This window comes from Diachasma alloeum, unplaced genomic scaffold (assembly GCF_001412515.2).
Source record: "Diachasma alloeum isolate Michigan unplaced genomic scaffold, Dall2.0 Dall_scaffold_00187, whole genome shotgun sequence".
Taxonomy (NCBI): Eukaryota; Metazoa; Arthropoda; class Insecta; order Hymenoptera; family Braconidae; genus Diachasma; species Diachasma alloeum.
In genome coordinates this window covers 90,178-116,465 of record NW_021680353.1, presented here as the reverse complement: position 1 = coordinate 116,465, position 26,288 = coordinate 90,178, and the positions used below count along the sequence as shown (strand labels likewise).

The 26,288-nt window shown below is 34.2% G+C and overlaps 1 protein-coding gene across 1 annotated transcript in view; it reads right to left on the bottom strand.

Moving 5' to 3' along the window:
* The window catches only part of LOC107048353 (probable chitinase 10), a 94,884-nt gene extending 70,949 nt beyond the window's left edge, over window positions 1-23,935 (bottom strand). The window contains exon 1 of the mRNA XM_015271495.2: window positions 23,925-23,935. Within this exon, the coding sequence (XP_015126981.1) occupies window positions 23,925-23,927 (3 nt within the window). The 5' untranslated portion in view covers window positions 23,928-23,935. The remainder of the gene's footprint in view (window positions 1-23,924) is intronic.
* Between the last annotated feature and the right edge of the window lie 2,353 nt (window positions 23,936-26,288).

Genomic DNA, 26,288 nt, shown 5'->3' with positions numbered 1-26,288 from the left:
AAAAATGTGTCATCAACACAGAGTCTTATGGCACCACTTTGTCAAAAATCACAAAAAAATAATCGACAATGGAATAAAAATCCAAACGCTTAACGAATAGAACCGTATATATTTCAGGAACATATCCCCACAATTTCATTAGCCGTCACCACAGGGATTATTTGTAATAATTGAAAATCTATGGCATACTTCGGGATTTTAGTTGCATTAGAGGAAACTGATGGCTGAACATAGCAACGTTGAGGGAGCTTAGAGTGCGCGCGGCGGCGGCCATTGTGTGAACTCTGCCAAGGCATATACTATAGATTCTATGGTACAGTATAGGGTTTTATCGGGTCACAAGAATACCAACTGCGTCGAACAAAAATGCGTGGTTGCCAAATCCCTCATTAAAATTTTTATTTGTTAAAAAATTCGGATAAATGATATTTCGGAATAAAAATTATTTGGAATTGATTAATCATGAATAATAGGTGCAAAGAAACCCAAACGACGAAATTCCAATACACCTGTGAACTTTTCGTCATTTCATTATTGTTTTTTCAAAGGATGCAGAGGAGTGTCGGAACCTTTGATTTTGTAAAGAATGGGCACATTTAATAATAAATAACTGTTTATTAAAAATTTTAGGGCGAAATAAATAATAAAAGAAATACAAAAAGGAATGACGCGTCCGCGGACTAGAAAACAAGATAAAAGAATAACGGGAAAGAAAGAGACGATCGTACATGAAGGTGGTTGAGAGGGAGAAAAAGGACAAATACGTAACAATATTTTCCCCTACTCCATAGCCCCAAAATTTGCGGACCTTCCTCAAGTTTCAATTATTAATTTGGTAGTGAAAACATTAGGTGACGGTATTCTAAGCACGCAATTATTCAATTTCAATGGAATTATTGAATTTAAATTACTGAATCAACTAGATAAAAAATTCATAACAATGTTATTTTACTAGAGTGTCAACAAATATTGAATTCCAGGAAATTACTTTCTAAATTACATTTGAGAAGAGCATAAATTGTAATTATGATTAAATTTTTATTCAGTGAGCCTAGAAATTAGAACATGCGCAAATCGTTTATTGACATTTACATCCAGAGAAATACCGCATCTGAATCAAATAAAACTCTTTACTGGCCCGAATTTGCAGCTGATGAGAGTTAAGACAGCCCATGGTAATGCAGATAAAAACGACGAGAAAAGTGGGAGAAAGGCATAAAGGTGGAAATGGGCAGTCTATAAAGCCGTAACTGTGATAGGAAGGAAATATGAATAAAAAAAATTCATTGCGTCGTAGCAAACAATGTTTCCGAATATTCTAGCCTTTTCCAACTAAAAGTTGATTTCATCACGAAAAAATTGTACCGCCCCGAGGCTAGCCACGCAACACAAGTATTATTAATTTAACTTGTCTCTCTCCCTGCGAATAAAGACGAGAAAAAAAAATCCTAAAAATGGTTTAGTGATAAAACAAAAAGCAGGTGAATGAAGAATCCACGAGACATATCTTGCGAAAATATTTCATTAGACATGCATACCACACACCGTATACAATCCTTGAGAATATCATATTGCGAGAATAGTTACGTAAAAGGTATATTTATTCTCTCTCAGTCACACCTTAATAATTTTCCTCGTCTCCACAAAAATGAATCCCTCCAATTTTCATAATGTCAAAAAATAAATACCCGACACCACTGGCGGAGCAACACAGATAAGCAATCATAAATATGCACATAGTAATCAAAAGAAAAACTAGCCGCCAGTGTTGATATTTACGTTGTAATTTTTATTCAAGGCAAGAACCAAAATAGAAAAAAATTCCGAGATAACTGAAAAATATGAGATAAAAAATAAATTAATCAAGCGAACGAATTGATGAAGGCCAAAATCCGTTCACGAATTCTCAATGAAACAGGACACGTATATTATTCCTCATAAAATCCATAAAATAACCATAAATTTGTTTATTCATATCCCATTGACCCACGTGGGAACCTTCGTTTCTCCAGAACAATCTCCAGAGTTCAATCCTCCTAGTCATCTACATTTGCCTCATTTTACTCTCTTTTTACACGATATAAAAAGTATTGAGGTTCCTCGTTTTCACGTTATGATTCGACATATCCAGAGTATACAATGGCAGCAGGTTGAATACAGCTTTCTAATATACGCATTGAATGATCGTGTCGCGTATGCGTAATGCTGCCACTCTCCTGGCATTGAACTAGATGGCTTTCTTAATATTTTTGTCGTCGTTTTAATTAAAACACAACGCTAACTATATTTTAATTTTGATAAATTCACATTAATAGATATAACGTTTCCCGAATGACGAGAAATTGGAAAGAAATTAGATTGAAATACGAACGAGACTGTTGAAACAAAATGTTCGTGTCAAAATCGATAAAAATAATCCTTTAATATTTTAGTTATGGCTTTCATTTATGGTTTCACGTCATGTGCATAACGGCAATTAGATTCCAATTTCGATAAGCGCTAAAAGTCGCGAAGAAAAAAATTACAACACACGATATTTTCTTTTGTTTTATTCCATGCACGACGGGAAAGAGAAATTTAAGCTTTGAGATTATCAATAAAATTCGCCACAGGAGAATAACCAAAATATTTTAATCACGACTTTGCGTTCATCCTCTGTATGAGGTTTCCAATATATCCGACAATATTGGATAACCGATTTGATTAAACAAAAATGTGTTTACCCATTTTTTCAATGAAAAATGAATTATTAAAGAATTTTGAACGAAGAAAATTCCGATAATTCCCAAGCGGAATGTGGTTTTCCATACCAAATTTCTTTGTTAGGAAATTGAAGTGAAATTCCAGGGTGTCAATTCAAGCTAAACAAAACAAGTGGAAAATTGCTCTTTTATTGTATATAGTAGAGTTATTTTTGCTAATAAATTAGCAATAGGCTTTCGAATGGTCATTTTGCATATCAATTCCTTCTATCATGTACAATTCNACAGGACACGTATATTATTCCTCATAAAATCCATAAAATAACCATAAATTTGTTTATTCATATCCCATTGACCCACGTGGGAACCTTCGTTTCTCCAGAACAATCTCCAGAGTTCAATCCTCCTAGTCATCTACATTTGCCTCATTTTACTCTCTTTTTACACGATATAAAAAGTATTGAGGTTCCTCGTTTTCACGTTATGATTCGACATATCCAGAGTATACAATGGCAGCAGGTTGAATACAGCTTTCTAATATACGCATTGAATGATCGTGTCGCGTATGCGTAATGCTGCCACTCTCCTGGCATTGAACTAGATGGCTTTCTTAATATTTTTGTCGTCGTTTTAATTAAAACACAACGCTAACTATATTTTAATTTTGATAAATTCACATTAATAGATATAACGTTTCCCGAATGACGAGAAATTGGAAAGAAATTAGATTGAAATACGAACGAGACTGTTGAAACAAAATGTTCGTGTCAAAATCGATAAAAATAATCCTTTAATATTTTAGTTATGGCTTTCATTTATGGTTTCACGTCATGTGCATAACGGCAATTAGATTCCAATTTCGATAAGCGCTAAAAGTCGCGAAGAAAAAAATTACAACACACGATATTTTCTTTTGTTTTATTCCATGCACGACGGGAAAGAGAAATTTAAGCTTTGAGATTATCAATAAAATTCGCCACAGGAGAATAACCAAAATATTTTAATCACGACTTTGCGTTCATCCTCTGTATGAGGTTTCCAATATATCCGACAATATTGGATAACCGATTTGATTAAACAAAAATGTGTTTACCCATTTTTTCAATGAAAAATGAATTATTAAAGAATTTTGAACGAAGAAAATTCCGATAATTCCCAAGCGGAATGTGGTTTTCCATACCAAATTTCTTTGTTAGGAAATTGAAGTGAAATTCCAGGGTGTCAATTCAAGCTAAACAAAACAAGTGGAAAATTGCTCTTTTATTGTATATAGTAGAGTTATTTTTGCTAATAAATTAGCAATAGGCTTTCGAATGGTCATTTTGCATATCAATTCCTTCTATCATGTACAATTCATTGTTCATTTCATTTTATTAAATTGAATGAGATTTCTTTTTAACTAATTTTGTCAGATTTTCAACGGCGTTAAATGTTATCATCATCATTATTTTTATTATGCCTTTCTTCTATTCAATCGATTGTCCTTTTTACGGTTCTATCTCTCCCCTCAGCCCTTCGATAAAAAAAAGAAATTTTCAACGATTATCATAAATATCAAAAAATCAACCAATATAGCTATCGTAATCATCTTTTAACTTTGACGTAATGATATTAAAACAAACGTTTTAAGCTACGGTTGAATTCATTTGAAACATGATATTCAAAGATATTCCCGGAATTCAGATTTTCAAAAAATACAAAATTTTTGCAAATTTTCAAATAAATCAAAATAACGATTATTGCTATAGGCTTCACCTTCGAACTCGGTTAAAAGGGCATCCAAACAATCTTTTTAGGCAATCATTCAATCAATTCTGAACATTTTTTTTTAGTTATTGTGGGACAGCCAATTCCTGAAAAAATTGGAAAATTGAAAAAACTAATCGATGAATTAAATTTTAATTAATGGCGATCGATATAGCTCAACAATACCTACATTTGAAGACAAAGATCCAATTCCATCCATTCGTTAGCCAACATTTGAAGAAAAACTTTGTTACATACGTACAGACATACTCATATACACGTACGGACGAGGTCTAAAAATTGCGCTTTCGGACTTTTTGGATCAGACTGATTCGATATAACATAAAAAATCCAATAGTTAAATTTGAACGATTACAAAGCTTCCATTCGAAAGCAAACATTAATTTCACTTCATAGAGAAACAAGTGGATAATGGCATTTTTTTTATAAATGAGTAGAGTAATTGTTGTTAATGAATTAGCAATTTGCTTTCGAATGGGTTCTCTTTTTTTTCAATTCTTATTTTACTATTCTCTTCTTCTATTTTTTCATGTGGTAGTACTATCATCAATTGAAATGTCATCAAAATTTTACTTATTATTTCGTTCTGCCAAATAATTCCACATCAGACCCTCTCAAGACTCGAATTCGTTTTCAATCAGGGTTTAATCAAGGTTCAATTAAGGTTTGTAGAGCAATTATTCATGTTTGAGATTTTCAAGTTGGAATCAAACAATTTCTTTTTTGGTAATTTTCAATTATCGTTTTTGTTGACCCAAACAAGACTTGTTCGAGAACTTGTTTATTTTTTTCTCGGTGTAATATTTAGGATGATGGCATTGCAAAAGAATGAAACAGTATTACGGAATTATATAATCCCAGATGTTCAACAGTTGAGTGAAATTGGCAGAAAAGATTCTTCTTAAAAATTTCGCTGTCTTCCTAGAAATCAGAAATATTTATCAAAAACTTCCCTTGGAGTTATGTTAACGTTATTTTATTCCGTTCTGCACCACTGAATTCTATTTATTCGAGAAAACTGAAGATGAGAGAATTTCTTCAAAATTATAAAACAACACAACTTACTCATGTACAATAGTCCTCAGAATATTGATGAAAGAAAACTTTAATTTTATAAAACTGATTTCAATTTTAGTCCCGGAACGATTAAGGCCACATCTTTCATTTTTGAATATACTGATTCAACTATAGAGTGAAATTTCGCCATCGTCATTGCATTCAGATTGATTCATTAAAAACATCTCCTACACGGAGAAAAAGTTGGTGAAAAATGACTGAACAAGTCAAGTCAATCGTGGAGTGAAGTTGATTTTTATTACTTGTTCACCCTACATCGGGCAAAAAGTGCAAAACGAATAGGGAATTTTTTTCCGTTGGGTCGGGAAAATTTATTAAACGTAAGCGTAATTTGTGTTAAAACTATAAAATTTATCCTGCATCCCATCAAAAATTATCTCAGTAAACGAGAATGATTGCTCAATATTGCCTATAATTTTTCTATAACGGAGAATGATTTTTTACCGAACGCATTCGATGAAATTTCACTTCGTCCCCACGACCTTCTGATGGGTACAAGAAAAAAAATACCCTAACGGTGTGGGAAATTTTACTCTTCAGGAGAATAATTTTTGCATCCATAGATGTACTTTTTTTACCGAACGAATCGTAAAATATCTTCTACTAATGATGCCGCGAGAGACGCAAGAGACAAGATGAGACAAGAGGCATTACGAGACGAGACAAGTCATTGTGTAGAGATAGAAATGAGTAGGGAAGACAAGATGAGAAAAGTTGGGCGAGAGCAGGAGAGAAACGAGACGCGACACACGACCCTTATATTTTCTGACCCTTATTTTTTCTGCCTCTAGTTTTCTGATTTTTATCTTCTCTGACTCCTTTTGTTTCTGACCCTCAGTTTTTCTGGCCTGTATTTTTCTGACTCTTTCTTCTGACCATTATTTTTCCTGACTGTTATTTTTTCCATATGGGATGATACGAGATAAACCTGGACCTATTGAGATCAGACGAGGTAAGAGACTGCGAGAGAATCTCTCAAGTCTCGACGAGACAAGAGAACCATCTACGATTGACAAGACGAGACGAAAAAATGCCTTTTCTCGTCTCGTCTCGCTATGACTATCCTCCACAAACAGGCATTTTTTCATTGAATTACATTTCGCTCGAAGATTACCTTTCGTACAGTAAAATTTGCCGGGATTTTCTAGGTAATTTTTGTTCAACTTTTCTCTCCGTGCGAAAGCATTGACTTATGTTGCTCCACACTACTGAATTCTATTCATTTGGGACAACTGCAGGCAGAAAAACTTCTCTCAAATTATAAAATAATACAACTCATTCGTGCTTAACCCTTCAGAACTCGCGCTCAGCCACCGACCTTCGTTACTCGCGTGGTGAGCGCTGCGCCGCCCGTGCTTTCAGTAACGCAGCGTTGTCACGTTCATAGGTACGCGCCGAGCGTGCGGCGAGCGGGAAACAGCAACAGCGGAATTGAAAATTTTACATCCTTCGTTACTCGCGCTGGGCGGCACGGCGCCGCTTTTGCGTATGAGCCTCAACAATTTATTATTTTTCGTACCCTTGATGGATTTTCAGCGGATAAGAACCTTGCTAATCCATTCTAAATGATTCAAGCTAGGCATTCTAATTTTTTCAATTTTTTGAAAGCTCATTTTTGCAGGAGGCAAGCGAAAATTTGAAAAAGGCGGCGCGGCGCTTATAGCGCGAGTTCTAAAGGGTTAACAGTTCTCGAGATGTAGATGAAAGAAACTTTTAATCTTACGAAATTTACTTTGATCTTAAGTCGAGAATTACTTAAGCCATATGGCTCTTTTTTTTTTATTATAGAATGAAATTTATCAATTATTCTGACAAAAAATGACTCATAACTGACTAGCTATAAAAAATTTCAATAACTCTTCAATAGATTGAGATTTGACTTCAAATTTGGCGCAGTGGTGTTGCAAAAGCTTGAGACGATATTTCCGTAATATACAAGCCCACATAAGACATCTTCAAAGACGGTTCTATGGACATTTCGCTAAGTATTTGTCAAAAAAATCCGCTCAATTATATTGTTCTGTACTATTAAATTTTACCCATTTGAGAGAACTGGAGATATCTGAATTCCTCTCAATAATTTTCGGGATGTAGATAAAAGAAGCCTTACATCTTATGAAATTGATATCGATTTTATCTCGAGAATTATGCTGGTCGTTTTTTTATGGAGAAGGAAATTTACCAATTTTCCTAATTAAAAATATAACATCATAGATCAGAATAGAAATTCAACGTAAACAAAAAAAAATAATTCCATCCATTTGTGTCGGCAATATACAAGACGTAATTTTCCAGTATTTGTCACATTGGTGTTGCAAAAGTCTGAGACGACATTTCCGATATACATAAGCCTACATGTTGTACTGTTGTGTAAAATCTTCGAAGAAAGTTCCTGTGAAATTTTCGTCAGATTCATTTCCAAAAAATTCCACTGAATAATTCAATTAAATTATCTTGTTGCGTAGAACCGAATTCTATTCATTTGAGAAAACTGGAGACATCAAATAATTCCTCCCAAATTGAAGAAACATCGTATTTATGCTCAAAAGTTCTTGGGATGTAGATAAAATAAACCTAGAATCTTATGAAATTGATATCCTTGTTATCTCCAGAACTATACGGGTCATTTTTTATGGAGAATAAAATTGACCAATTTCCCTAATAAAAATTACATCATCACCGATGTAATTATGAAACACTTTCAATAATTCTCCAATAAACTGTAATGATTTCCCCTCCCTTTCCACCTAGGAAATCAAAATGAAATTTCTGACTAAAAATTGAACCTAAACAAAAAATGTAATTCCACCCATTTGTGTCGGCAATGGACAAGAAGTAATTTTCCAGTATTGGTCGCAGTGGTGTTGCAAAAGCCTGAGACGACATTTTCAACATATGTAGGCCCACATGCTGTACCATTGAGTAAAATCAGTCAAGAAGGTTCCTGTGAAATTTTCATAAAATGAATGAAAAAAGAATGAAATTTACCAATTGTCCTGAATAAAAAATAGATCATCACAGATGCAATTACGAAACAATTTCAATAACTCTCCAATAAAATCCAATTTTCCCCTCCCTCTCAACCTAGGAAATCAAAGTGAAATTTCCGACTAGAAATTCCACCTAAACAAAAAAATTTCATTCCACCCATTTGTGTCGGCAATGGACAAGAAGTAATTTTCCAGTATTTGTCGCAGTGGTGTTGCAAAAGCCTGAGACGATATTTCCGAATTATATAAGCCCACATGTTGTATGGCTAAAGTCACAAGTAAGACCCGCAGTCGGCGCAGGTGACTGTGTTTCAAAGCCTGGGAAGAACCTGTTGTGAAGAAGTGGCCAAACCATGTTACAGAGTGTGTGCTATATATCATGGTAAAGGCTCGAGAGTTGTCCGAGTTTGTGTATGAGGTAGCGAAAGAGGTATAGAATGAAAAAAAACGTCTGTCTACTGGAAAGACAAAAAGGTCTCCGTCACCATAATCCCGCACCTTGTCGTCTTCCAAATCCACCTCTAACGCCACTAATTATAATTTCTCGTAATCTACTCATCTATATCGTTTTCACTTCTGACGGACTACTAATCCTTTCCTTTCTATTTTCCATTTTTAATTGCAGTTTTTTTTCGTCGACTATTATTTTGTAAAAATAACAGACAGACTTTCCTCCAGTTGTCTCCTCATGCTTGTGCCGAGTTTCATGCCCCGAGGAAAGGAGCTATTAGACTCGTATTATTAGCGATAAAAAAAATGGAAACGTCGGGAAAAATTTATGGGACAAATTATTTGTCAATTTATTATATAAAGAACTTTTAACTTTTTTCGTTAGTCTTCTCATCGAATTCAAGACTTTGGAGAATGGATTTCAGTTATCTTTCTCCTTTCTCTTGTGGAATACATCCATGAAAGATATTTCAAAGATCATTTTCAATGTTTTTCATGCGGTAATTGTCAAAAAACACGCAATGGAATCATTACGGCTGATTTATCTCGTGAGAAATGAGAAATTGATACAGCCAAGTTCCTTTGAAAGGAAATGAAATTTCTTAGATTGAGAAAAAATTATCGTTATCTCATTCTTAATGTGAAAAAGAATGAGTCAAAATAAATGAAAATAATGCAGAATCAGATTTCTATAAGAGAAATTGTTTCAAATCGAATGAGGATGTTAAAAAAATTCTTGGTGAAATAAAAAATTAGTAGAAGGAGGACCAACGTCCTTGGCGCGGATCAGATGGAAAATTAGATTGATCGTAGACAATGAGTTGCAAAACTTCGCGCCAAGAACGTTGGTCCTCCTTCTACTAATTTTTTATTTCATCAAGAATTTTTTTAAAATCCTCATTCCATTTGAAACAATTTCTCTTATAGAAATCTGATTGCACATTATTTTCGTTTATTCGACATTGCTGACTTGGCTTTCTTTTTCACTTCTTGTATTTTTCAAAAATTTCTACTTCCCAGTAAGAACCAAACAAAACTTTTTGTTGGCGCAGTTTATTTACAAAAACATTTATTTTTGTTTTTTTAGGGAGATTTAATTATTTTTTTCAAAATAAACAAGGGATCTTTTTTATATCCTGTAAATTTTTTCATTTTCAATTTAATTTGGCTCATTTATTTTTCACACGATAAATCATCTTTCCAATTAACAATCGAAGTAAAACAAATAGTTCTATTCCACAGTCGTTATTTGCACTGACTTTTAATCATTTATTCAAGATTTTCCGACTGAATTTGCTTCTTCGAGAATTCATTTGTGCACGGAACTCGATTGAAAAATATCTGTGGAATACATCATTCGTGCACCATATTCAATTTGTAAATTCCCGGGCTTCCCTCCTTGGTGCGTGTGGTTGTATTGCACTGCTACCAACTCCGTAACAAAAAAATGATAGGAGTTGATGTGAAATGCGAGAATGTGCATATAAACCCGTTGCTATGCGCGTATTTTTTTAAATATTGCTTCGAATGAAAAAATAGTTACATCATTGAGAAGCTTGTGGCCAATTTATATAATGTAACTAAGAGTATTTTTCATGTAGCTCGTCACGTTTGTATTTTATTCAATGGATATGATTCGGAGGTAGTGGAGGGGGTAGTTGCTTCGTGTATACATACACGGCAGCGATCGGCCTGATGTTTTGTACAATCGGAGTCAAAATTTTTCTTGGCCGATACGCGGCCGCGTATCTCGATTTCGAAAGGAAATCTCATTCTTAATGTGAAAAAGAATGAGTCAATTTCGAAAGGGGAAAATCGGTCGAAAATTATCATTGAATTTTGATGATCATGTAACCTTTCGGGAATTTGTACTGATATTGTAGTGGAATTCTAATGAGTCTGGCAACAATTTCACTAGAATATTGCAATTTGTATTGGTGGTATTGCATTTTCCAGACATCGGCATAATCATGAATTTTAAATAAAGTTAAATTTTGAAGTAGTCAATTGGTTAACATTACTCAAGATTTTTTTAAAATATTAAATTAATCACCAATTAAATATTCGAAATCCGAATTGTTTTATCAGTCAATAACTGAGTTCGGAAGATTGGCGATTATTCGGTTAATTGAAAATCCTTTTATGAAATTTAGAATTATTTACCCAATAGTTCAGTGACAATTCCATATTATCAATTATTTAATTCGTAGTCTATTAAAAAATTTATATTATTAATCATTTTATTATTTTTCACATTTGAATTAAGATAAGTAAATCTTAATTATTTAAAGTTCTACCTCTCTTAATATTGATAATTTAATGAATGATGGCGAACCCTGTTCCACTTGCTACTAACGTTCGGGTAAAAAAAGATCAAAAACAAATTTGAAATGTTTTTCTCAACTTGAAAATAGTAGCCTTCGATGGGCATCTCTTGTCAATGCGTCCATAGAGAAAAAAGCATTAATTTCCTGCGATGTGACCAGACTTTTTAGGAATTGTTGCTCACCTTTTTGAAATCTATAACTAATTCTTAACGATTCTTGATACCGATGAAAATTACCCGAAACTTCAGTGATGGAACAATGAAATTTACCGATTCGGTTTCTAAGATTTAATATTGTGTTCCTGGAAATTACTGACAGAATTACTTGATTTTAGGTTTTCTCACTCGTTGAAGTCATTATATTATAATTTACAGTTACCACTTTCTTTAATCAACATGTGTTTTTAATGAAGAAATTCCTTTGAAATTTCAGTAGAACCGTTAGTTGATACAAATTTTTAAGAAATGTACCGTAAATTTCAGCCAAAGATTTTAATTCTGTCATTCACTGTTAAAAAAAATATCTGAAATTTCCGGGAAAAGACACTAAATTCAATTTAACGGAAGAAAGCGTATGAAATTTTAAGTTTCCTTGAAAATTCAAGGACATTTCTGATTTATCAGTGAAAAAAAGAGGAAAATTCCATAGTGTACATGAATTTCCAATACGAGCATGAAAATTCAATACGAAATTTCCCTGATATTTTGGACTAATTTTTCTTCATTTCTATTAATTTTCAGGGAATAATTCAATTGAAATTTATAATTTTTATGGATTTTTCCACGAAAATCATAAATTTTCAGAGACAAAATTCCCTGAAATTTCATTGAAATTGTCACTTGTTTGATATTTCAAGGCTAAAATCCGCAAAATTCAGTTGAAATTTTTCAAAATCTATATCTAATTCTTAGGAATTTTGGACACCACCAAAAATTATCCTAAACTTCAGTGATTTAACGCTGAATTTTAGGGATTAAATTTCGAAAATTTAATATTATACTTCTGGTAATTACTAACAAAATGACTTGATTTTAGGATTTCTTATTCGTTAAATGTTCCAATGCTGCAGATTACTAAAAGCTAAAACCCTTTAGTTCTCATGTAGATATTGAAGAAAAAAATCTGTGAAGATACACGAAGAAAATAATTATTTCTCTTTCTTTTTAAAATTAAATTAGTTGTTGAAATTTAACAACTATTCAATTAAAATTCAGAAAAAGATTTTTTAATTTTATTCGACAACTATTTGTGAAATTTTCAATAAACGTTCGTCGATTTATTTGATGAATCCAATTTAACAAGGAATTGTAGATTATTGCGAAAATATAGTCTAGAGAAGACATTGATCGATTGTCAAGATAGAAATGATTGCGGAATTGTTTCTAAATGTATATATATGTCCTTACCATCTAGTTTGGTAGTCAAAATTGATTCAATGAAATTGAAAAATCTTTTCTGAACTTTCATTAATTAGTTGTTAAATTTCACCTACTAGTTGTTAAGATTCAACAATTGGTTGGTAATTCATTTTTCCAACAACTAGTTAGTGAAATTCCCCGTCGTGAAATCGCCTGTCTGGGCCTCCCCCTACAGCCCCAGACGGGCGACTGTAACGGGAGTCTAGTGCTGTGAGGTTGTGGAATACGATGATCGATATGCACAGAGAAAATAATTTGGTGAACTTCACCAACTAGTCGTTGAAATTCAACAACTGGTTGGTAATTCAGTTTTCCAACAACTAGTTGATGGTGAAATTCACCAAATAATTTTCTCCGCGTGTATCGATCATCTTATTCCGCAACCTCACTGCAATAGACTCCCATTACAGTCGCCCGTCTGAGGCTGTAGGGGAAGCCGACTCGGCGAATACTAGATTTCCTCAACTCCACCATGCATCCTGTTTTTCAAAAATTTACTGTCAGAGTTTTTCACATTTACGATTCTGAAAGACTATACAGCATCTAACATGTGTTTACATTTGGGAGTCGAGAGTGCTCGGGAGTGGGGGAACTCTTCGTGCCGGCGAAAAATCAAGGAGATCAAGGAGAAATGCGATTATAACGGAAGCGACTATAATGAGAGTCTACTGTATTGAATCATTTTCATTTCAAAACACTTTGCGAAAAAGCAGAGTGTTATAGAGAAAGACAACTTATTCATATCCAATATATCTCACGATTAAACTGAGGAATCTTCATATTCTCCTGCAATTTATCTTCGTCTCCTCTCGGAAATTACTGGCGCAAAATGGGTTTTTGAATATTGAATGGAATTTTCTGCCAACCAAGCCAGTTTCAAGAGGCATCGTAAATATTTTCAAAGTAATGAAAATTATTTTTGCATAAAAGCCATTTTTTTCCAATCCACAAGAATGCTTTTGCATTCTCCATAAATAAGCACTTGCATCATCCAACACTTGTTCCTCATTCAATTTTCCACCATAATTCGTGAAATGATTTCATCAGGAATCCTGAAAAATTCTCTCTCATTGTTCCACAAGATAAATGAACCTGCTCGTAGCATTCCGGACAGATTAAAGAAAACCAACTCGTTCATCTTGCTGCGGAGATATGATAGTTCCATCCCAACACCACGAGACAAAGACGGATTTGCCCGCAATGACTACACACAACTCCATGAAAACAAATTTTCATTCTAGTCACGTTGACGATCGTTTTCACCACTTCCGGCGGACAGGCACTGGATGAGGGCCCCTGTGGCGAACTCGTGTCATACAAGCGTGGCTAAAAACTGAGAGAAAAAAAGCCCCGCTACATACATTATAGCCGGGGCGACAGGTGACCCGAACGAAGCAGCCATTGGGATATCTCAACTTACTTCGAGTTAACCACTTTCTTCGGTTTCCTTTGACTACTGGAACTTGTCACAGCAGATATATCGACATATTCGACTACATGACATGGCTATCACCCGGGGAAAATGGGTCGACGCTAATTTCCAAAAAGAAGGAGTGGTTAAAAAATATTAAAATGAAAAAAGAACAAATGCAGGGTCAGCGGATAGTGAACTCGGAATGTTTTTTTTTCACTTTTTTTCGTTGGATATGTGTACGATTTTACTTTTTTAATGTGCCTTTACGCAGAATTTTCAGTTCGCTCAATTTTTCCGATTTCTATTAGTTTTTATGGAATAATTGTACTAACATTTTCAGTTTTCATTGATTTTTGAAATTAAACTGTGAATTTTCAATGAAGAAATTTTTGGAAATTTCAGTGGAACTGTCAGTTGATCAAAATTTCGAAGAGATGTAGTGGAAATTTCAACGAAATATTTGGAACTGTATATATTCATTTTAATGAAATGATTGTCCTAAAATTCATAGCTTCTTTTGACTACTGAAAGTTGGCGCAGCAGGAACAACTACATATTCAACTACATGACATGGCTATCGCCCGGGGAAAATGGGTCGACGCTAATTTTCAGAAAGGAGTAGTTAGAAAATATTAAAATGAACAAAGAACAAATTTAAACTAAGAAGATAGTGAATTTGAAAATATTGTTTTTTTCCACTTTTTTTGTTAAACATATGTATGTGCTTTAACGCTGAATTTTCACTGAATTACAAACTCATGAATATACGAAATGCTATACGCCAATGCTAATGGCATGAATTTATCTAAATTTTCCTATTTTCTATTCATTTTTATGGAATAACAGAACTGAAATTTAGCGTTTCAGTTGATTTTTTAAAATTAAATTTAGAATTTTCAATGAAGAGATTATTTGAAATTTCAATAGAACTATCATTCGATACAAATTTCTGAGAAATGTACCGGAAGTTTCAGCCAAACATTTTCAAATGTGTAAATTCACCGGAATTGTTCTCATTTCGATTGATTTTAATGAAACGATTGAACTAAAATTCATCGCTTCTTTTGACTACTGAAAGTCGACACAGCAGGTACATCTACCTATTCGACTGCATGACATTGCTATCACCCGGGGAAAATGGGTCGACGCTAATTTCCAGAAAGGAGTGGTTAGAAAATATTAAAATGAAAAAAGAACAAATTTAAAATAAGAAGATAGTGAACTTGAAAATGTTATTTTCTTCATTTTTTTTTTTTTTTGTTAAATATATATATGTATGTGAAAACTCATGATATACAAATTGCCATATGTCACTGCCATGAATTTACCTTATTTTTCCTGTTTTCTATTAATTTTTATGGAATAATTGAACTAAAATACAGAGTTTCCATTGATTTTTTCATCAAATTGTGAATTCTAGCGGAACTGCCATTTTATACGAATTTCTAAGAAGTATACCTGAAAATTCAGCCACACATTTTTTTCAGAATTTGTCTGCTTTTGTTTCCGGATGGAAGCATCAAATCAGAAGTTTCCAATTTTTTGTATCAGGATAACTGGGTTCTAGGTGAATTCAGCCCGGACTACTCATCCCAAACCAATTCATCCCGGACAATTCACCCCGAACAAATTCATCCCAAAACAAATCAATCCCACGACAATTTCATCCCAAACATCAAATTCCAATGGAATTTTTCACAGTCACAACAATAATTCAGGGAGAGAAAAATATTAACTTTATTATCACAGAAGAAGGCACTAAACACAACATCGAAATCAATCAGATACTTCACGATTCCGTCCTAGTATTGTTCACACAATCGACCAACGGATTAACAGGAAACGTTGCAAAAAAACGGTCAAATCATTTTTATCCATCTCAACTAATATTCGCCAGATAAGCCACACGTAATAGACCACAGCATCAATTTACAAAATCAGTACAAAACGTGAAAATTAATCCGATGAGTCATGCGCTTCAGCCAAGCGTATTCTTCATCCAAACAGTAATAATAAAAAAACGGGATGAAACTGCCGTGGGATGAATTTGTTTTGGGATGAAATTGTTTGGGATGAATTGTCATGGGATGAATTTGTGGGATGAATTATCCTGGGATGAATTAACCGGATAGCGAATAACTGATACAAAGGATAATTTTTTCCCTCAAAAGTTCGAATATACCATTTGTAGACCATGACCAGATGTATCTACGCGGGTGTGAATGTGTATATGTAACCGATTGTTTTTCGACGATCAGTGAAAAAATCATTGTTTAAATGAATCTAATTATGATGTAAAATATTCTTCCCAATGCCATCTTGACCGAGTTCGATCATGAGATCAAACATCATCTATTGTTGAAAAAACTTATTTTGAAACTAATATTCCAGGACAGGTAAAAAAATTTTACGTTGGGACAATGTTGGCTGCCAGAGTTGGGGCGATGTTGAATTCAGTGAATCATCGAATTCAATTTAAAATACATTGTCATTTATAATACCCCGAGACCTTCAAAATTATCCGAATATTTCCCGATAGCTTCGTTGCAAAGAAATAAAGGTGTTAAGTTCTGCAGGCTAAACGCCGAGTGCGCAGCACGAGGGATTTTTCTACAAAACTTGACACATTTGTTGCTTGCAGGGAAGCTTCATAGAAATATTGTGATTAATTTCGGAGGTCCAGGGGTATTCGGCGGATCATTTTCCGGGACTGGATTTTGGCCAATGGGAGCGCAATATTTGAAAGCACAACTGAACTGCGAGGATTTGTCACAATGCTTAATTGGTTAGAAATAAATTAAAAGCTACTATGCAATTATCAGATGCAATTGTCAAGGAAATTTGATAACAAATGAGCATCGCGACCTCAAATACTGCGTTGTGATTGGCTGAAATCCATGCCCGGAAAATGATCATAGAAATCCCACTCAGAACCAAATTGCTAATTTATCAGAAAATATATATTAAGCATGTTATGACGAAAGCAATTTCCGACTTGTTTACTAATTTTCATGAAATAATTGAATTAAAATTCATAATTTCCGTTGACCATTGCAAATCATCACAGCAGACATAATACAGACATATACACGGAGAGAAGTTTTTGATAAAAATTATCCTACCGTTCTATAAGAGTGTATCATGAGTCATCGTTTCCTCATTTCTACCCCGACAATCAGTAAAAATTAATATATGATGATCAAATTTTATTCTACGTTAGAGAAATTTTATCCTGACGCGTAATAAATTTTACCCTTCCAGTCCAATAATTTTTATGTAGATAACAACGAAAATTCTAGAACGAAAATTCTAATTGTTATTTTTATCAGGATAAAATTTCTCTAACGTAGAATAAAATTTGATCATCATATATTAATTTTTACTAAATTTCGGGATGGAAATGAGGAAACGATGATTCATGATACACTTTTAAAGAACGCTAGGGTAATTTTTATCAAAAAATTCTCTCCGTGTATATTCAACCACACGACATTGCTATCAGCCTGGGAAAAGTGGTTGACACTAATTTTTGAAAAAAGGGAGTGCTGAAAAAATACTAAAAATAGAAAAAGAATAAATTCAGAGTGTGAACGAAAAATGTTTTTTTTTTCACTTTAATTGTTATTTTTGTTGTTCGACTTTACTCTCTGATGCGCTTTCACCGTGTCCAACACTCATTGCTCCATTTTCCCCTTTTCACCGCGGACAAGAGAAAAAAATCCCAATAGTTAACGGTTTTTCCGCTGGATGCGAGAGCCTCCTGTGCCACTCAGTAAAATTCTCGAGAAGTGAATTGAAGGTAAAAGAGAGAATAGCCGGTCTGCATAGGATATCGCACTGTGGGCAAGATGGGAGAGAAACAGTTTTACTGAAAATGAGAACCTCATTCGTGGGATGGAAAAGCATTCTTACATTTTGTACACCAGCGATTTGAAGAAAGCTGAGTGTAAGTGCCTTGAAAGGTTGTTCCTCGATAATTTCCTTTTTCCACTTTTAAATCCTTCCCCATTGCGCAATTGGTACTCTTATATAATTATTGTAATGAATTACGAGAGGAGTTCGACGACATTTGGATAATGCGAACGGAGGAATAAATATTGGTGAATTGAGATTATTGAGGGTTGTGTTTCAAGGGGTCTCTGCGAACAAAAAAAGATGACATGGATTCCAAATTTTTGTAGGACCGTTCATTATAGTTGTTACATAATGCACTGAGAGGAAAAATTTGTATTGTGGAGAAATTATACACTCGAAAAAATAATACCTTATTTCAAGATTTTGAAGGTCTCAAAATAAGATTTTCAAACGCCGCAATTTCAGGCCTGGAAATTCAGTTGACAGTTTCGAAAGTCACAAGTTGAGACTTTTGAATGATTCAAGTTTTTCAGAACTCAACTTGAAATTTTTCTTCAAGTTGAGTTCTGAATGCCTCGACTTGAGACTAGCAGAAGTCAAGAGAGACTTTCGAAAGTCTTAAACTGAAACTTTCGAACGTCTTTACTTGAGACTTTTGATAGTTTTCACTTGAGACTTCTAAGTCTCAATTTGAGACATTTCAATCCCTTAATCTTATGATGATTCTTCTTTCTTGGGGTTTCAAATCATGCGGAATTTCTTCGGAGATTACGGAAAGGTCAAGTTATTGTAGCTTTTTACGTTTCGAGCAAGCGTGGCGAATTTTTATTTTATGGAATTATTTTCTCTTGTTTTGTCCTGTAATTTTAGGGTTTTTCCCTTGTCTTGTCTTGTTCCAATTGGCAAGAGAAAATTCGTCTTTTGTCTTGTTGGATATGCGCAAGAGAAAAAAAATCCTTGTCTTGTCTTGCATTCTGTTGTATACCTCGACAATTTTATTTTTCAATTGCGTGAGATTAATAAATTGAGTTTTTCTCGTTTGACTTGTACAGCTTGTGATTAGTTAACAATTTGTGCATCCAGTGTGCCTTTAGAACGGTTGTTTTCAAAAGCTGGTCTCATCATCAGAAAACACCGGAATCGATTGAGTAACAAAAATATTGAGTACCTGCTGTGTACGAATTCATGGTTCTCATCTCCACTAGCTCCAATAATGAAAGATGCGCTATTCGAGAAGAAAGATTTATATAATCCAGGAATACATAATTCTTCACAATATCCCGGAATAGATAAAGTGTTATTCAACAAAATGGCCTTATATCATTGATGACTTCAGAGTTTTTGATGAATTTTTTGATTAATTATTTTTCTCTTGTTCCATATCAATTTTTTTCTCTTGCCTCTTGTGAACTTCCCTTTTGTCTTGTGTTGTTTCTCTTGCGCTCTTGCGGCATCACTAGTTTTTTGATACATTTTGTCAGGCTATTCAAGAATATCAATACGAAGGTCAATATCTTCTAGTCGTCAAAGAAAATAAATAGTTCAAGATGAATTTTACAAATTTTTTGTTGATTTTCTTTCTTTGCGGAATTGTGGAGAAACAGTTGGATCGCTAAAAAAATCCTTATGAGAATGACAAAAAATAAGGCAAGTATAGGAAGGGAGATCACGCCTGCTTATTCATGTCAGAATTCTTTTAGCTTCTCAATGACATCAACTTGAAATTTCAATCTCGTTAATTTTTTAACCAAAAAAACCTCCAACAGTTCGTGTTTTTTTCTCAATTGAAAATTAATTATTGATTAGTGAATATTAATTTAATGCTGGAAATCTGATCGAGAAGTACGGAATCTCCATGAGATCATCTAACAATAAAATAAATATGGAAATTCGACCTTCAGGTCGATTCTTCTTCGAAGCCCCAGAATTCTTCTAGTTTTTCAGTGACATTAATTCTATATTCCAATGCCTTCAAGTTCTCTAAACAAGGCAGTTCTTGAATACTGTTCGAAAAAAATTAAAATGTCATGGACGCTTTAGTAGTAATTTTAGTAATAATTTAGAATTTTGCGTTCAATTTTAAACTCCACTGAAAATTCAATGAAATTTCCCATTCTTAAGGAGCACTAAAACAAGAGTTCTCAAGCTGATTTGAATTTTCCATTTAACCATGAATATTCAGTACCAAATGACGCAGAATTTTCAATTAATTAAAAATTCACGAATAGATTACCTGAATTTTTCGATTTCTAGTAATTTTCTAGTAAAAATTGTAGTTCCCTTTGCTTTTGCCATCACATCCTGTGAATTTTTAATGACAAAATTCTTGGATATTGCAATGGAACTATCACTTGCACCCAGAAAAATGATTCATTTGAATCAAATCAAGTTTATTTAAATAGTACGAAATAAAGTTTCTATTCAAATTAAAAGAATGTTTTTATTTGAGGTTCTGTTTGTATTAAACAAATGTTTTTTTTATTATTAATAAATTTTTATGTAATTCAAATAAATTCTTTATTAACACCAAATAGATATCTTTCTTATGTGGAGAAAATTTTTATACTTGAATTAAATAACTTTTTTCTTTGAACTTAATAAAAATTTATTAGATTCTAATGATTTACAAAGTAAACAGAATAATAATGTAAGAATAATCAAAAAATGATCAGAAAATTGGGGGGTCATTTTACTTGCTGCCTTGCCCTTTCTCATTCCGTTTAGATGACCGGAAACTCCTAAAATGGTCAATGCGACACACAATTTCGAATTTCTTTCAGAAAATATAGGAAACAATGATTTTTTTAAAAATAAGAGAATTCTTCATTTGCAATGAATAAAGTGTTTATTTGATTTTAATAAATGATTTATTTGAAAAACGTGAATCGTTTACTGGAATTTAATAAAAATTTTATTCGAAATTAATAAATTATTCATTTGAGATAATTAAATCGTTTTTTTTTAACAAGTAAACAAGTTTATTCACTTGTAACATCGACATTCTGGAAGTGAATAAAAAATGTCAAATAAAGATTTTTATTTGATTCAAATAAATCATTTTTCTGGGTATGGTTAAAGTTTCCACGAAGTGTACCGGAAATTTCAGCCAAAAAAATTTAACAGTGTATATTTACCTGAATGTTCCTCATTTTCATTAGTGATGCCGCAAGAGCGCAAAAGAACCAAGACAAGAGTACTGCTGCTAGAGGTGAAACAAGAGACATACTTTCCTCTTGATAAGATGGACAAAATAAGACAAGAGGGAAGTTCACAAGAGGCAAGAGACAAAAAAGAGATATGGAACAAGAGAAAAATAATTAATCAAAAAATTTGGCAAAAACTGTTAAGTCATCAATAATATAAGAACATTTTGTTGAATCACACTTTATCTATCCCTAGATATTGTGGAAAATTATGTATTACTCGATTATATTAATCGTTCTTCTCGAATAGTGGAGATGGGAACCATGAATTCGTACACAGCAAGTACTCAACTTTTTTGTTACTCAATTGACTCTGGTGGTTTCTGATGATGAGCCCAGCATTTGGAAATAACCGTTCTGAATGAATACTAGATGCACAAATTGTTAACTAATCATGAACCATACGAGCCAAACGAGGAAAACTCAATTTGATTAATCATGGATTCTCATGGAATTACAAAATACAATTGTCGAGGTGCACAAGAGAACGCAAGACAAGACAAGAATTTTTTTTTCTTGCTCATATCCACCAAGACAAAAGACGAATTTTCTCTTGCCAATTGGTACAAGACAAAACAGAGGAAAACCCTAAAATTACAAGACAAGACAAGAAATACGTAATTCTTGTGTTGTCTTTACGTATGAAAAAATCGTATAGAAATTTTCTATACGGATTGCGTATAGCATTTCTATATGATTTTCGTATATGATATTCAGATATTTCGATACGGATATTTTTTATACAAATTATTTCTATACGATTTCTATAGGTTTGATCCTATAGAACACACTTCCTCATGTATAGAAACATTTTGTATGGAGTTGCGACATTTCTCTACGTTTTTCTCTGGAGCGCTTAGACATCTTTTGTGTGAAAACAAAAATTTATGTAAAAATTTATGTATAGAAATCATTCGTATAGAAATATCCGAATATCATATACGGAAATCCTATAGAATTTTCATACACAATCCGTATAGAAAGTTTCTATACGATTTTTTCATACGTGTTGTCTTGCGGCAGCATTAATTTTCATGAACATCTTGTAATTATTTTCATGAAATAATTAGACAACAGCCTACAGTTACTATAGATTTTTTAATGAAATTGTAAATTTTCAATGATGAATTCTTTGAACTTTCAGTGAAACTGTCTCCTACTCAGAATTTTCGAAAAGTGTATCAATAATGTCACATCAATTTCCATTATTATTCTTATTAATTTTCGTGAAATAATTGAACTAAAATTTTTAAGTTTTCCCATGAAGTTTCGAATTTTAAATAATGAAATATCTTGAAATTCCAGTGTGATTGACACTTGATAGAAGGATTTAGTTGCTATTAACGAGCTTTCTCAACTATTACCACGATTTGTTAATCATTAATTCGTTACATCAATCGTTAACGAATTAGGTTAATAGTGAAGACGTCGTATCAATGCAACTAAATCGTTCAACCTTTTCCATCAGTGCATTCAAAAATTTTCAACAGTGTAGTTTTCCTCATTTAGAATTCAAGATTCCCTTTTCCTCAACGCTATTAAAAATTTTTCTTTGAAATTTCCGGTAAGAGTCTTGGAAATTTCTAACAAATACCATTTTCCTCACATTTCAAGGAATTTTGTAATTGAAAATTTATAATTTCATGGAAAAATCCGTGGGAACTGTAAATTTCAATTCAATTATTCCGGGAAAATTGATGAAAAATTAGGAAAATTCAGAGAAATCTCCCCTTGAATTCAAGATTCTTCTGAATCTCCTGAAAATTCGAGGGAATTTAACAGTGAATATTCATTTTCACTTGAAAATTCATGTAAATTGCGGAATTTCCGTCTTCCGGCCGCTAAAAAATGAGCCTTCATTTGACTTTTCGGAGAAACTTGAAATTCCAGTGACTTTATCCCCTTAAATTGAATTCAAGGTCTTCCTCCTTAAAATTCAGCTATATTTATTCAACAGTAAAGTGCGAATATTGAGAATCAAATCAAGAGATCGAAAACTCTCACAAGACTGCCGAAATAAAACGCAAACATATGAATGAAGATCGCTTTTTCTTGGACGTTCCAGACAAGTAACATCCTTCCACCGCCTCTGTATATAGTAAGTAACATCTCTTTTACTCTGTTTTTATTCGTCCATTCATTTTCGTTTTTTCATCTCAAACCGCCCAGATCCCCAGAATCTCCTCGTTCCACCCACGTGCGCTCTTTCTCATCCTCGAGTGGGTACTCATAATGACACACCACTCGTAATTCCCCACGTACTCATTACACTCGAGGATGAAAGAACTCCGCCGAAAAAAAAGATTGAAAAAACAACGAAAATGTGGGGGGAAAAAAATGTATCACTGGTAGGGTTATCGTACGATGAAAGTGAGAGGACATGAGAAACCGATTGGACCTGTCCGAATGGATAGAGAACACGGACCAGTTTCATTACTCTCATTTATCTCAATTGGCCTTTTTGTGACACTTTTCGAAAGGCGCTATTGCCGATATTTCGTCACAAACAATTTTTTTTTATCCCTTTTGTCACCGTTGAATTCAATTTCCCCACTTCGCTGCAAATTCAATCGAATATTTTCACTATTCGATTCCCATAATTCGCTCCGCATCGCGCTCTGAATTATTCGAAAATTCACACGTCGTGCCCCACGCGCCTGCGCACATCCGCGAAAAAAAACAGTGCGATCATTTGAAAAAAGCAATACCACTCCAGCTTACCATTTTCCCAGCGGCCTCCTCTCCTGCACTCCTCCAAAATCGGAAAACAAACTATAAAAATTCTCCAGTCAATATTGAATTTCAATATTCAGAAATTCCACTCAGCAAATAAAAACAACAACTAAATTAATAATAACAACAACAACAAAAAATGAAATTGAACGTAAAGAACTTTCATGCAATCACCGCATGTTTCGTATTCACGTGTTTTTACTCTCGTTCTGTCACAACGTTAAGCCTCCAACTGTTCCCTTTTTCCCGTGTAATACAACCTGAAGCTTAAAAAATTCGAATGTGTCAGTTCAGTTTCGCGGGTTGTCTAGCACTGACAGTCGTTCAGGAAATACTGAAACTATCATTCTTAAATTTAGTACATGTCGGGGCAATATTATAGACAACAATTAAGCCGCCTTTCATTTTAACTATAGTGAAGAACACCGTTAACGTTTCTCTCCTGTCCCCCCTCTACCCACCCACCACGCTCCACTCGCCCCTTTGTATATAAATCTCCCCGCCACTTACCAGCATTTCGTTTCCAATGGATCCCCCCCCCCTACCCCTCGCCACATATGTATTTATGTTTATGTATGTATATATATGTATATAATACACCTTCAATCCCGATGGAGTTAAATGGGAACAGCCCGAGAGAGTGAAACGGCATCCACTGATGGCGAATGCGCTGGGAGTACCGCACTGCTGGAGTTGTAGCGTGGCGAATGGCTAGAATTCACTGGTACACGATAAGTGGCCAGGCGACGAGTGTGAGATCCCCCCTAAAGAGGCAGAAAAAGAGAGGCCTCGGTATAGAAAACCAATGCGAATTTGAGAAACACTCGGTAACGAATTCCTTATCCGTCAACAATGCTCGCTGCAAGTGCACATCCTTTCGAAACCTCGAAGGACAGGAAAAAAATGTGAGTAAATACCAGGATGAAGAAGTAGATTTAATGTCACTTCGATGAATGACGAAGAGGGATGAGGGAAAATAAAGGAGAAAACGGATACACTGAGAGAAAACAATTTTTTGTAATACCTGCCTCAAAAATGCACTTTTCGAAATGGTTTAGTGTGCGTAAAATGGTTGATTTGCGCAACCGCCTGCGCGTGCATAAAGTTCACAAGCGTGCGTAAAGTACGCATGAAGCGAAGCTTTACGCACTCATGCGTAAAAACAATCACATTACTACCGATCCGAACAGTGGGCTCGGCAGGTATGATAAAAAAAAGGGAACGAGTGCGTATTTTTTGACCGTGGGAGGTGTGTAGCGCTCGTCGAAGGTGAGTGCTACCCTCCCAAGGCTCAAAGAACACTTTTCCTACGAGTGTCGAATCCTATTTTTCATCACAATGTATGGAAAGTGGAATTTTGCTCCCGCAGCGTGCGTAAAATTTCACTTTACGCACAAGTGATGTTGTGCGTAAGTTGTTTTCCGTCGAGTAATGAACATAATTTTTCTTTACAATGTCCTTAAATGGAGTTCGTAACGAAGTGTTCGTAAAACGTCGTTTTACAGCCAATCTGATGAAATTGTATGTTTCGTCATTAGACTGAAAAAAACTTTTCTGGCGAATATGAGTTTGTAGTCCGAGCTAGAACGCGTACCGTTCGTAAAGCGCCGCCTTGCGGCCGGAGTGACGAAATGTATTTTTTCGTTATTTCATTTGTGAAGCCTGGTTACGCGCATGCGTGCAAAAAGCCGCTCAAAAATGTCGAGAGAGTAGGCCTGTGTCGCACCTCTTTATTTGTGAGTGATGATTTTGAATGTCTTGTGTACATACAAGCATTTGCAACCCCAGTTTAGCATCTAACCCCAAACAGATGATCCTGATTGGCGTATACGTACACTACACATACTCAAATCTTGATTGAGTGATACCGACGAGATGCGCTACAAGCCTATAGTATATTGTGGTACTAGTGCGTAAATTTCCACTTTTTCGTATGCATGTCCGACACTTCCTAGTTTTTGTAATACCAGTCGAGGTCACTTTTCGGGGGGGGGGGGGCAAAGATCGATATATTCTCAGGGACAAGTAATGAAAAAAAAAAAATTAATCTAAAAAATATTCATAACGGATTTAACGACCAGGGAGGTCACAAGAATAAGATGATTCATCGGGGTCAAAATATCAGAAGAGACAAAAGGATTACAAGAGGATGGTCAAATTTCAAGAGGGTCAAAAGTCGCAAGGGTCACATTGAGACGATCAAGTTTCACACGAATCAAAAGTCACAAGAGTCACAATGGGATGATCAAGTTTCACAAGGGTCAAACGTGATGAGCGAGACAAGGGGACGATCAAATTTCCCGAGGGTCAAGCAGCACGAGGGTCACAAGGGGATGGTCAAATTTCACGAGA